The sequence below is a fragment of the Phymastichus coffea genome, unplaced genomic scaffold (assembly GCF_024137745.1).
Source record: "Phymastichus coffea isolate CEN01 unplaced genomic scaffold, Cenicafe_Pcof_1.1 PCOF00034, whole genome shotgun sequence".
Classification (NCBI taxonomy): Eukaryota; Metazoa; Arthropoda; class Insecta; order Hymenoptera; family Eulophidae; genus Phymastichus; species Phymastichus coffea.
Window position 1 is genome coordinate 593,814 of NW_026706845.1, and position 14,560 is coordinate 608,373.

General features: G+C 37.8%; 1 protein-coding gene across 2 annotated transcripts in view; it reads right to left on the reverse strand.

The window, feature by feature from the left end:
- Positions 1 to 14,560, reverse strand: part of LOC131663380 (muscle M-line assembly protein unc-89-like) — a 418,894-nt gene that overhangs the window by 181,371 nt on the left and 222,963 nt on the right. For both annotated transcript variants that reach the window (XM_058933757.1, XM_058933756.1), the window contains exon 3: positions 13,526 to 13,661. In XM_058933757.1, coding sequence (XP_058789740.1) covers positions 13,526 to 13,661 — 136 coding nt within the window. The remainder of the gene's footprint in view (positions 1 to 13,525; positions 13,662 to 14,560) is intronic.

Consider the following 14,560-nt stretch of genomic DNA (forward strand, 5'->3'; position numbering starts at 1 on the left):
AAGTATCGTCTTTGTGGGGATTTTTCAGAAGAGGAGCTGCTGGAAAAACTAGAAGAACTTGAACTTGAACTAGAGGAACTTGAACTTAAACTCGAGGAACTCGAGAAACTTGAAGAGCTTATTACAATTTTTTTTTTGGAGAAGGTTTTGGAGGCCATTTTTTTTTCTTCGGAGGAGGTGATTTATCAGAACTCGTGGTACTGATAATTGATCGTGAACGAGGAGTGGGTTTTCGCTGTCTGATTTTTGGTCGCGCTTTACGAGTAGCCGTCGCGTTCGTATTTTTCTCTGATTGTTTGACATTTTTTTTAATGATTGTGTTGTGGAGTGGGGGATAAATATGCAACAGCTATTAAAAGAGCCAAAAGCAAAAGCTGGCGAGATTTCTGCACTATTGAAAGTAAAAAGAATGCTTAGGCGTATCCATACAAACGAGCATCTAATAAAGTCAAAATCTCAAAAGCGATGTGCACGGATAACCGTAATGGTTCAGTAACAAAAGACTGGAAAGAAACAAGCATGGCTCTACTATAAGGACTAATGCCTGATGACAACCCAAACTGCGAAAATGAAGCACAAGCGGAGATTCGCAGAGATATGCGCGAGGTTCCAGTAACCGGCGACGCAACGCCTTTCCTAACAAGGGAAGTTAAAATGGCCCTTAAAGCGAACAAGGCAGGGAAATCACCAGGCAAAGAGAGTATAGAGTCAGAAATGATTGTCAATGCAAAACCATTACACCAGGAACTGACGGGACTTTTCAACGCCTGCTTAAAATGCGGAGTGTTCCCCAGAAGATGGAAAAGTGGAATGCTAATCACATTGTTCAAATGGGTTGAGAAACCTGAGGACACGATTAAATCATATACACCTATATGTCTACTCCCGATAGTGTGATTTAAAGAATATCTAACATTCTAAACATCTCGGACTGGTTTTCGGGGGATCAATTTGGCTTTAAAGCAAATAGATCCACAGAGGACGCTATTACAAGACTATATGAAATTGTAGAAGAGGCAGAATCTAATCCGTCGATCTAGTACGTAGCCGCTATTTCACTAGACGTCTCAGGAACATTCGATGCCTTATGGTGGCCTAGCCTGCTCTCCCAATTGAAAGAAAAAAATTACCCGAAGAACATCTACAAGCTCCTCCAGAGTTACTTCAGTGATCGAGAGGTGGGCATATATGCTCACTTCGAAGAAACACTAAAAAAAGTAACAAAGGGGTGCCATCAGGGTTCAGTCTTTGGACCGGTACGTTGGAATGTCATCTTTGACAAACCACTTCGGGCAATCAGGGATGCAGTATACGAGGTACCAGCCTATGCAGACAATGTACTTCCCATCATTAAGGCGACGACACGCATTGATTTTGAAAGACAAGCCAAAGAAGTCATTGATATAATGACGAATTGGTGCAGGTCCGACAAAATGAATTTGGTAGTGCAAAAGTCAGCACTAATATGGAAAAAAGGCCAATTAAACGAGAATAGAAGCCCTACAGTCAAAATTGGGAAAGACAACATTAGAACGAAAAAAACAGTCAAGTACCTAGAAATCACGATTTCGAAGGGCTTTCGATTGGAAGAACACATTCGAAACGTGGTTCAAGACTGCAGCAACACCTACGTGGAGCTAAGTAAAATAGCAAAAGCGAACTGCGGCCTAAAATTCAATTCTATGAAAAAGATATACAATGGTTTCCTAATATCGAAAGTTACATACGCTGCTGTGGGCTGGTGGCAAAGAACAAATATCAAACAGCCATCTGCCTTAGAAAGATTACAGCGATTAGTTCCTTACAAAACACTAAAAGCCTACAAATCGATCTCTCACGAAGCGGCGCACGTTCTTGCAGCCACCCGACCAATAGCTCTCGAGCTCGACGGGAGAGTTGCGAAGTACTGCGTTAGGAAAGGGAAATCGATGACACTGCACGGCATCCGAATAAACTCGGAGGAACTTCGATCTGGCAGACTACAAATCTCGAAAGCCATACAACTCATCAACGATGAAATTGAAAGAGTATGGCAGGAGAGATGGCAGTCAGCCACAGATCGCAGGAGAACTGCTATTTCCCAGTAATCAAGGACAGATTAAAGACGAAATGGATAAATGCCAATCACTATACAGTATAGTTCATGACTGGAGACGGTGCCTTTTAGTCATACCTCTATAAAAGAGGATTATGCGAAGACCAACTGTGTAGTTGTGGAGAAATAGAAAGCGAAAGTCATATTCTCTTTAACTGCGAAGAATTAAGGGAACTAAGAAAACCATTAATAAAGGCCGTTGAAGAGGAGGACCACACATGGTCTTGCCCTGAAACGGCCCTAGTATCTAGCAGGAAAATCTACAAAGTCTGTGAAGACTTTGTTAAAAAAGTCATAGAGCCCAGGGAGGGAGCACCTATAACAAAGAAAAAGCGTAGAAAAATAGTTACTAACTATGGTAGAAAGACGCCGCCTCTTACAAGGTCCCTAACCAAAGGACAAAAACTCGAACAATGACTAAACTAATTTTTGAACTTTGAATAGCTATTAAAGCTTGAATTTTGAAAATAATTTTTGTACATTGAACTTTCGAATTCAATTCTGAAGTTCAAAAATTCGAACGCGAGTTAAAATACCCGATTGAGCCTGATTTCGGGACCTGATTAGAATGAAGGGTATGACTGGCACGAATACTGAAAAATGCCTGGGGAATCGCCTTGTCGGCTAGACGAGACCCAGCCCCTGACCCAAAAGTCAAAAACATTAAATCGAAAGAGCAACCATCAGTATCAGCGAGTCACAAAAGCTATTCCATAGAAAGCGAAATCCGAAATCAGAGCGAAAACCGGAAAACAAGTTTTTCGAATGATGGATATCCACCACCGTGAGCGGGGATGACCGAAACGCAATGGGGAGACGTGCCACGATACGTTGAAGCGATGGACCTGTGAGTCGTGGCAGCAAACCCTTAATACAGGTACGCAGGGTAGGATATTTTTGAATGAGAGCCCAGAAAGAAAGGCTTAGCTAGTTGATCGTCTTAGAAATTTCTTCTGGCTGTCCTAGCTGGGTCTCTCTTCTGACATCCCAATTTGGGTTGGCCTCTGCGGGGTAGTGGTACCAGGTCAAGAAAATCTCGTAAGATTTGTATACCGCGTGCTTCCTACGCGGTAGACATTGGGGCAACTAAAATCCCGTCGCGCCCAAACCGAGGGTCAAGCCTTTAGTTCCGCTCTCCTTGAGCGTCGAACTTTGAAAAGATTGGTACGCCTTTCGAGAAGGTCGCTATCTTAGATTAACAAGGCTCCGACTCACTGTGAGCGTCAGGGATGACGTAGCAAACTTGACTTCTGAATGTCCAAAGGATTTGAAAGCGTAGGAGTGAAAGACAGTGGGCTATGCCAACCTGAGGCGCCCAGGGAGAGGGATGGTAATGTTTGATTACGCTGTGCTTCCATCAAAACGGAAAAGTGTGCACAACGCATACACTAACTGTGGAATGGGGGAGAAGTTTCTGTTCTTCATAAAATTTATTCAAGATTTCAAAACCTACCTTCATTTTTTTTTGCAATCAGCGGTTGCTGAGATATTGATGGTTCAAGACAAAAACATCCTTTTCCAATCAAAGTTCGATATCTCAGCGAGAGGTGGGAGTATTAAACTTTTCAAAAATGCAAATTAAAGCTGAATAAACAAGTTATCCTATCCATATAGTGGCTGAGGTAGAAAAATTTTTTCCAAGTTCGTAGACTAAAAAAAAAATTGAAAAAATTTCACAAAAAAAATTTTTTTTGGTATTTATGAGGATTAAGCAGAACATGTTGCTTGAAAAATTTGTTGATTATGAGATCTCAAAACTAGAAACTTCTACCTTTAAAACGCTTTTTTTAAAATTGCAGTACGACCATTTTTAAGGGAAATACAGCCAGTTGAAAAGCGTCAAATAAGCCAGGCCACAATCCTCAAATTTACCCTTTTTTGGATTACGTATTTATCTGATCGGAGACTAGTCACAACTTCCACCAGTTTGGTATTTAAGTCTCGATGCCATTGAAAATAACGCTATAACAATTCAATCAAGTTCTTTTTAACCGAAGTCATGAGACAAATGTGAGAAGAATAATATTTTTTTAGAGAAACTCTTGAAAGAGTATCGATTGAAACGATTATTCAACGAGATTATGACCTTTTATTATATTACGTTGTAAATGTTAATTATTACAATAAAACGAATACTCTGAGCTCAAGATAACTATCTGAGAAACATGAGTTAGAATTCGTTTTATTGATAACAGCTTAGTTAATAAATAAACAATTAATAATTTATTTAAACAAACAATTGTACATGAATTGAAAGCGTTCATTTTGTACATAACGACATCTTTATAATTTATTAATTTTAATTAACTGATTTATTATTTGCATTATAAAATTTTTCAAAAATACGATAATTGATTATAATTCAAATTTTATTAACTAATTTAAGTAGTTCTTTTCTGGAATTACTTTTATAAGCGACAAACTATTAATATATGTAAAATTCTTTCATTATTTTATTCTAAATATTGTGCTATTATATTAACTAATTTTATTAGTTAATAACTTTTGACAATACTTTTTGCGATAAGTGTAAATTTACTTAAATAATCCATATCTACTTTTGTAAATTTTACATGTTTTAGAATTTCATTATTGCTGTCTATTCTCTTGTAAACAAGAGAAAGTGATTTCGTACACTTGCGTAAACAGTTCGAAGAGGGCTGTCCTGCGAAAATAGGATAGGAAAATCTATAGGAAAATAAAAGAAAATAAAATAGGAAAATCAATGTATAAATACGCTGATTTTTTCACAGGATAGCATTCTCTCCTAGCCTTGCAACGTGAGTGCTCGAAATTGAAGAAACTTGACTTTTACCTAAGTTCTTTCTCTCAAGTGATTAACTAAGCAATTCCTTTCTTTTCTATTGTAATTTACGCTCGGCTCATAGAACATTTCGCGCTATGAGAAACTTGGGCTGAATTATATCCTTTTATAAGAAAGACTTAAGCTCTACTTATGGGATAATTCACACCATGAGAAACTAGGGTAAAGTCTATCTTTTCTTAAGCCCAATTCAAATAATCATAGATATTTCATTTCTAATTTTATTTCAAACTTAATATTCATAAATATTTTCGAAGTTAAAACGAATTCTACTCATTAACACGATAGACCACGAGAGTACGAATACGAGGGTGGTCCGATAAGTACTTAGCCTACAAAAGAAAAACGAAAATTTTGGAAAAGTGGCGTTTTATTTTTCAATATAGTCTCCTTTCAGTTCGATACACTTGGTGCAGCGATGCTCCAACTTCTTTAACCCATCTGAAAAATACGTTTCCTCGAGGTCTGAAAAGAAGGCTTCCGTGGCAGCGATTACCTCCTCATTCGACTCAAATTTCTGCCCGGCGAGTGACTTTTTCAAGTTTGGAAACAAAAAGAAGTCGCACGGGGCTAAATCTGGAGAATAAGGTGGATGGAGCAGCAGTTCGTAGCCTAATTGGACCAATTTGGCCGTGGCGACGGCGGAGGTGTGAGCCGGTGCGTTGTCATGGTTGAAGAGCACTTTTTTCTTCGCCAAATGGGGCCGTTTTTTCTGCAATTCGACGTTCAATCGGCCCAATAATTCGGCATAGTACAGCCCTGTGACCGTTTTGCCTCTCTCCAGGTAGTCAATGTAAATCACACCTTGTGAATCCCAGAAAACGGTGGCCATCACCTTTCCGGCCGATGGGGCAGTCTTCGCCTTCTTCGGAGCATTTTCGCCTGGTAAAGTTCACTGTTTCGACTGTTCCTTGGTCTCTGGTGTAAACCAGTAGATCCATGTTTCATCGACTGTCACGAAACGACGCAGAAACTCCTTCAGATTGCGCTTAAACAGCGTCAGACATTGCTGTGAAGTTGTCTCACGGTTGCGCTTGTTGTCCGGAGTGAGCAAACGCGGCACTTATCGCGCCGACAGCTTTCTCATGCCCAAAATTTCATGCAGGACATGACCCACGCCGTCTTTTGAGATGCCTACGATCTTAGCTGTCTCACGCACTTTCAATCGTCGATCTGCCAATACGAGATCGTGAAGTTTTGTCACGTTATCCTCCGTGATAGTTAGTGTATGTGTGTTGTTCACACTTTTCCGTTTTGAGGGTGGCGCAGCGTAATAAACATTACCACCCCTCTCTCTGGGCGCCAATAGGTTGGCATAGCCCACTGTCTTTCACTTCTTTGCTTTCAAACATTATTGGAGATCCGGAAGTCAAGTTTGCTGCGACATCCCTGACGCACACAGCGAGTCGGAACCTTTTTAATCTAAGGCGGCGACCTCCTCGAAAGGAGTACCGATCTTTTCACGGTTCGACGCTCAAGGAGAGCGGAACTAAAGGCTTGACCCTCGGTTTGGGCGCGACGGGACGTTGCCCCAACGTCTACTGCGTCGGAAGCGCGCAGCGTACAAATCTTACGAGATTTGCTTGATCTGGTACCACTACCCCGCAGAGGCCAACCCAAGATTAGGATGTCAGAAGAGAGACTCAGCCAGGACAGCTAGAGGAAGATTCCTAAAACGATCAACCAACTAAGCCTCCCCTCCTGGGCTCGCGTTCGAAATACATCCCACCCTGCGTACCTGTATTAAGGGATTTCTCCCACGACTCACAAGTCCATCGCTTCGACGTGCCGGGGCATGTCTTCCCATTGCGTTTCAGTCATCCCCGCTCACGCTGGTGGGTATTCGTCATTCGAAAGGTTGTGTTCTGATTTTGCACGAGTCTCGGATTTCGCTTTCCATGGAAGGCTTTTATGACTCGCTGATATTGATCTCTGCTCTTTCGATTAATTTTCTGACTCGGGTCAGGGGCGGGGACTCGCCTAGCCAAGAAGGCGACTCCCCAGGCAGTTTTCAATATTCGTGCCAGTCATGCCACTCATTCAAATCAATTTCCGAGATCCAGGCTCAAATCAGGTGTTTTAGCGTTCAAGATTAGCGTTCAAATTGTGTTTTCTCACACAAAAGTGTCGGGCAAAGAAGAGCTCCTGGAGCTCGAGGCAAAGAACTTTGGGTGGCTGCTATGACCACGGCCACGACTCTTTACCCACAATAGTGGCACCTACCGATTGCCAGTCGATAGGGAGTAATTTCTTATCTATCCGAATTAGATTCGGATTGCCGGGACAATTGGTCCTCTGCAACTAGCTCCAGGAGCGGTCTCCCGTCCTCTAAGAGGGCGCGTGGTACCACAATCCCAAGAGATTTCCCCTCAAGTGATTCCCGGATTTTGGCTTTTCTGGGCTTGAGTTGAGCTCTTGGGGTGCGGTAGACTCCACGTTGAATGTTTGGGCGTTTACGGGACGCACCTCACCACGTGCTGTCATGGTCCGTGTTGTTTATTGTCGTTTAGCCGATTGGTCATTTGCCCTAGGGGCGAGCGTTGTGTATTTTGCCTACTGTTTCTTTACAGAAACAGCGTTTTCAGCCCCACCACGTGAAGGTACACACATCCGCACATGTGATTGCAAGTCTTCGTTCAAATACACATTGCATTCACTTCCGGTCGACTAGCATTAGTTGCTTGTCGAGGGCAATCGGTGACGCATTTTGTACTTCAGCATTTGCATTTGCTTATGCCCGTACAGGTAAGAGAAGTTTACGACATCCTCTCCCAAAACAACAAAGTGTTTGTTTGAGAAGTCTCCACTTTCTGTTGAGGAAGACAATTACTGTCCGTCGCTTTGACAAAAGATTTTTGCACAAGGTGACCTGGCCAGCCTCGCGGCTGGCCATATGATGCACTATGTGCATCATCCATGTTTTTGCTAAGCGGATTATAATCGAGCTTCCTGAGAGCGTCGTGATCGCAATCGCCTATCCTCCGTGATAGCCGTTTTCGGAGCACCTGGACGTGGCTCTTCGAAAATCGACGTGCGACCACGTTGAAACTCGTTAAACCAATTTTTGACGGTCGCCGTCGAAGGAGAAGAGTCACCGTACACAGCATCCAAGCGCTTTTTGATTTCGCTGCACGATTTCCCTTCCAAAAACAAGAATCGAATCACCGACCGATACTGCTCTTTTTCCATTTTTCAAAAATCAACGGACACACTTGCTTTCACACGCTCTCAAAAATAAACCGCAACTCCGATCTGGCTGAAATCTTGACAGTAACCATCGAGAAGGTTGTACTATGTGATAGAATATTTCTTTTGCGAGAGTGGCGCCATCGGGCGGTAAGGCTAAGTATACTTATCGGACTACCCTCGTAAAATAATAAATAATAGGTGATATTAACATCACAGGTTTTTATGTAAAATGTAGTTTTGATGATAGCAAATCAGTGTTCAAATCATATAGAAAAATAAAAGACGAAGATAAAACACCAGTAGTTTGACTGGTAAACCAATTTAAGATATTGTTAGCTGAATTAAAACAAGTGTATAATAGAAATGGTTCTTAGTTGATTTGATGAATTTGAATTTAACAAAGCTAGAAAGTATTGTATGTGTAATCAAACTTTTAATGACGGAGAAAGAAAAGTTAGAAATTACCGTCATTTAACTGGTAAATTTAGAGGCGCAGTTCACAATAGTTGCAATTTAAAATATAAAAATATGAATTTAATACTTGAAAATTTTCATAACTTTAATATATATAACTCACATTTTATTATAACTGAAATCTCTATTAAACCTGACTTTGAGCAAGCAATCACTGTTCTTTCTGAAAATAAGAAACGATATACATTAGTTACCTTTCCTCGATGAATTCCATAGTCAATTAACAGATAGCGATATTTCAATTAACGATTACGAGCTTGTACAAAATGTTTGAAATACCTTTGAAATCAATGATTTAGGCCAGTATTCTGATCTCTGTTTGAAAACAGATGTTTTTGAGAATTTCCGTAAAACTCGTATGAAAACATACGAACTAGAACCAGCACACTAGTACACTAAATTTGAACTAACATGTGATGCTATGTTAAAATGTACAGGTATTTCGCTTGAGCTTTCAATGAATATAGATATTTATGTAATAGAATTTAAATGTAATAGATATTTAAAGGCCACTAATAAATATATAGGTACAGAATCCAAGGAAGAGGAGCAAAGCAAAATTTTGATGCATTTTGATACTAATAACCTATACTGAAGGGCAATGACACAGTCACTATCATATGAGAGATTGAAATAGGTTTCTAAGATTGATGAGCCTGTTTTTTTCAATGTTCCCAATAACAATGAGGTCGATTATATTTTAGAAATAGATCTTGAGTATCCAAAAGAGCTGCATGATGATCATAAAGACCTACCTCTATGTCCTGAATATGGTATCCATCCCGGATCAATACAGAAAAAACTTTTCACAACGCTATAAGAAAAAAAACGATGTGTCATTCACTATGGAGCATTAAAGCGCGTACTTCTATGCGGATGGAAATTGAAAAAGATATATAACCTTTTAGAAATTAACTGATCATCATGGCTCAAACCTTATGTAAATTTGAATACAGAAAAAATAAAACAAATCACAAATAAGTTTGCAAAATTATTTTATAAGCTCATGTTTAACACACTGTATTTTCAATTATTGTTACGCGGGAACTATGGCATTTCGTCGATATCTCGAGCTACTCACGAGAAGGTTAGAAGCTGCTGGTGACATTTATACCCTCCAGAGGTCGCCTGAGTCTCTCCGCACAAAGATATCAACGTAGGTAGGATACTTTTGGGACAGACGTATAATATTGATAAATAATATTCTTGAACTTATAATAATAATCATTGTACATTATTTGAAATTAACAAACTAGAAATCTAAGTGGTATGGGGAGATGAAGCAAGAAGGAAGTGGTTTCAAAGGCTCGAAAAGCTGAGTAGTGGGGTTCTTACGTTTTAAAAAAAGTATGCATTTCGACTAACTTCATTTCGTCTTAAGAATTATTTAAAAGAAGTAGTGTCTTCCTATTTTTTGCTCTCAGTTTGGAAATCTCAATAATTATAAAAATGGTCTTTGACATGTTAAATAAATTGACAATGAAGCCGTCTGACTTACTTCCTGAAAAGAATTTTTATGAGTTGTATGAAGATCAAACATATCTAATAACAAATATAAATCAAGAGAACTCTGAAATAATTCTTAAAATTGATTTTGAATTTCAAATTATTTTACCTCACCGAATTTCAAGAGTAATTATCCACAATTTTGATCTTTATATGGAATTAAGAGAGAATATTCAAAAATATAATTTATTTTCATAGTATCATGGATGCAATAGATTTAAATTCATTACTTGATGTAATTAAATATTTTTTTCAATGTTTGACACTAAATTTTTTTGTGGAGAGGTAAATGAGTCACAAATGTTTTCATTAAAGCAGGTTTCAACTTGTTTTAACAGATTCACAAGAGATGAATTCAAAGTGGACGTACCTGATAGTTGAGAGCGAAGGTTGGAGCTCTTGCCATTGAAAAAATAAGAAGATTTTATTTTTTACTATGACATTTATTTAAATGAAAATTATTTTACATATATTTATTTTATTTCTTGTGTATAAAATTTTATCTAACCATGATTTGTGTGTGTTATCGAATCCTAACCATTTTACGTATATTTGATTGCCACGTTTCCTTAGAACTTTTTCAATAAGATAAACATCAGCATACATAGCTTTCTATGGATCTTGCTCGTAAAATACTCCAATAATTAGATTGTCTTTGTAATGTTTTTAGTGGTATGTGACAGGATTTATATATGCAACTCGTTGAGTAGTAAAAACCTCTGTACACCAGTTAGGAGAGTATTCTTTTTTAAAAATGTTTTTAGACTTACTTGTACTTTATTGCCTACTCGAAATTTCAGTTTCTTGATGAAACTATGTTAGTCGTAAAAGAGTCGTCTCAATACTTGAATTTTATATTCTTTAGTTACGTCTTTAGGCTTCATGTCTATCGTAATGTGTATGTGTGATATTTTCGATTATTGTAAGATTTCAATAAATCAATAAGGTAATCGAGCCATTTGTAATTTTCTTGTAGACTGAATTGTTTACACATAATATTTTTTAGCGTACGATTCAAACGTTCACAAATAAATTTCTTAAGATTACTATAGGTATAATATAAATTTATTTCATATTTAGTCATAAGATTCTGAAAACTTGAATTGTACAACTCTTTGCGTCTGTCTATGTAGAGATTTCTAGGAGTGTGTCCTTTTTTTAATACATAGTCCATTGCACTAGATACATCTGCATCAGCCTTTTGTTTTATAAGAATTATCCAAGCGTATTTTTAAGTTATATCAATGATAGATAATAGATATCGAAAGCCTTTGTTTTCTTTTGAATACCCTTACATATTTACAAGATTAGATTGCCACGTATCATCTATTACGCGTATATCAAATTTTTGACGTGGATAATTACGACATGCTGGTTTGTGTAGCTCATCAACGAATCTTTCATGTTCCATGTTTTATTATTTGATAATGATTTTATTGACGATTCAGATATTATTTTACTATATAGCCATGCGCCGAAACTTCAAGTAAACTTTCGGACAAACCATGAGGCAAATTTGTCTTCCTTCAAACTTATGCTTCAAGCTATGATTACGGATATCATAGGTATATGACGTGCACTGCGCACGTGCACTCATGAAATGACTACAGAACCACTTCAAATTTTCATCGCAACCTAACTATCAATCCGTAAGATTAATCGTACTTTTCCACATTTTTCCACACAACCACGTAACGCATGTTTTACACTTACTATATTTTAAAGTATTTTAAAATGTGATTTAACACAATTTGATGCGTACGTGTATGTATGTGCTGGAGCGTCTGTGTTTCCGGTGTTGCTGGTGCTGCTGATGTTGTTAGTGTTACTGGTGTTGTTGGAATTGTTGGTATTGTTAGTGTTGCTGGCACTGATGACGCTCTTTCTCTCTCAAAATTGTCGGCAATAGCCGCTCACGCATGCGCGTATCTGAGACACCTTGCCGGAAACCCACGCGCATCGGTACGGAACTACGTTGGATCCTGGCTGGATGCGACCCAGTCGACGTCACAAGAAACACTCAAATACCTCGCACTGGGCGCGTATCCAATAACTACCAAACAATCGGCGAGGGCACAGGAAACACATACCAAAAAAACTCTCAAAAAATGGTACGTGTGACGGCCTATTCAACAGCGTTGCCTCAACTGCCCAGAAACTCGGTGCAGGGATGCGCGCGCAACTCTCTTTCTTCTTTCTTTTGTCTCTTTCCCTCTCTTTCTCTGTTAAAATTATTATTCATAACAAAAAATATTGACTATAATTATACTACTTTTCATCTGATATCTATCTAATAACATTATTTTCGTCTTCATGATTATCTCCATTGTGGAGCGAATTAGGTATTAAGACAATAAATAGTTTTATCAGTCGAAAGTTTGACTCAAGTTCGGAACTAGTTGGATAAAGTTTGAGTATCTGAGCTGAACTAATAATGTAAAAGCAGTTTGAAACTTTGAATGTTTAAGAACGCGTATTTGGATGGAAAAACACATTCTATTCCTGTTCCGATAAGCTGGATTGAATAATAATTTATATTCTATTAAATAAATTTTTTTTTACAAGGGTAAAAGCTTGTAACATTGAGACGAATCGGAAATTTGTGTTCATATTATAAATAAATATTCAAATGAATAAAGTAGAGAAAGAAGCAGAGTTCAGTCGATATGAAAAACCTCAGTCACAAGTAGGAGAAAAGTCCTTTAAACTCTACCACTTTATTTATTAAGGATGTACAAACTAACCTCGATACAGAATTATAATATGCACTCGCAAATTATCAAATCTTAAGACTAACAATAAAACGTTCGTCTAACAGCTAGAACTATAATTAGACGCACAGTTGGTGAAGGTGTCTCTAACGCAATGACGTCAACATAACTCCATGAATGCAGCCTTGACTAATATTTATTGAGAAGAGGTGATCCGATGGGCACTTTACTGTAAACTTTGAAATACCCACAGGAAGTAGGACTTCGTCTGTGAGCTTGTCTTATAATTTTTACTGTGTGGAAGCTCACCAACTAATCACCACTCTAACGTCTCAGTAATATAACTAATTGACATTGGTCAAGCGGCCCATCGCAGCTCTTTCGAAACCTGGGTCATCTTCCTTCAGATACCTGAGGACAGTTTCGATGATCTCTGTTTATGTTCCGAGCAATGAGTTCGCTGCATGTTTACCAAACACATGCTGCATTTTGCTAATTCGGTCGTGACAAACTTGGGGAAATGGTAATCATCGTTCTCCTGGAAAACCCCAAATTCTCTTCTCTCTTTTTCTCCATACCCATTCGGCACGAACGCAAATCGCGCGAATACAACAAGAGTCGTCATAACACTGATTAATAATGACTAAAAGTCTTATTGTAATATTTTAAAAAATCATATAATAAGCTCTTATTATTTTACAATATAAACATTTTATAGTCACTTACCAACAACATTTAGAATCCCCGATACTATTTCTGTTTGGAATGAAGGTGCATCGGCAGAGACTTCACAACTGAATGAACCAGCTGTATCGGTATTGACATTTACTAAAGTTATCTGTGTTGCATTACTCTCTGATTCCTAGACAAAAGATTCTACTATAATAAACAATAGTAAAGAATTCTTTCATTAATATAATGAGATTATGAATTTTGACTAGAATAGTTACACTTATGTTCTACCAGTCAGAGTGATAATATAAATAAAGATCTATTACAAGAAAAAAGTTTCAGTTCAATGGATGTAATTTTCAGAAAGTTATGCGCAATAATAAATTTAGTATGTTCATTTTGATGCTGTTCTCCTTAAGACTATTATTATTTAGTTCTTCCCATTCAATATATATAAGTTCTTTAATGCGAAATATAAGTTTATATATTTTTGATATGTCTGTTTTATCTATCTGGTGACTGATATTATGTAGGATTTGCGATCGACGCACATGCGGGGAAATTTAACAATGAATTTTACTATTCTGCTGTATACTTCTGTAGTACACCAAAATATGTACAACATATAGGTTGAATGACCACGTAGAATATTTGGGTTCCGATTAATTCTGAGTGGCGCATTTGATAGCTCTTGCAAAATACTACATTTTTTCTTCTGAGAGTTTTTTCTTTAGAGTTGAAAATAAAAAAAATACAACCCATTTTTTGAAAATCTTTGTTTTTGTATAAAACACCATATAGCTCATAAAAAATAAAGGTAAAAAAATTTTCCGGATATGGATTTTGAAAGCTCTATCGAATGGCTTATACAGTTTTTCCATCGTAGAATCCGTTATATAAATAAATCGGGGTCGAAGTTGATGTGAAAAAATTAAAAAAAAACAATTTGTTTATGACGTCACAAGTTGTACAAAAATCAAATAAAATCAATTATGTTTTACAATATTTGAAAGGTCTTGGCAAGACCTTTCAAATGAGACCCTACAGGATTTTCTAGCTTTTATAGAAACTGAGCCATAAAACTCTAAA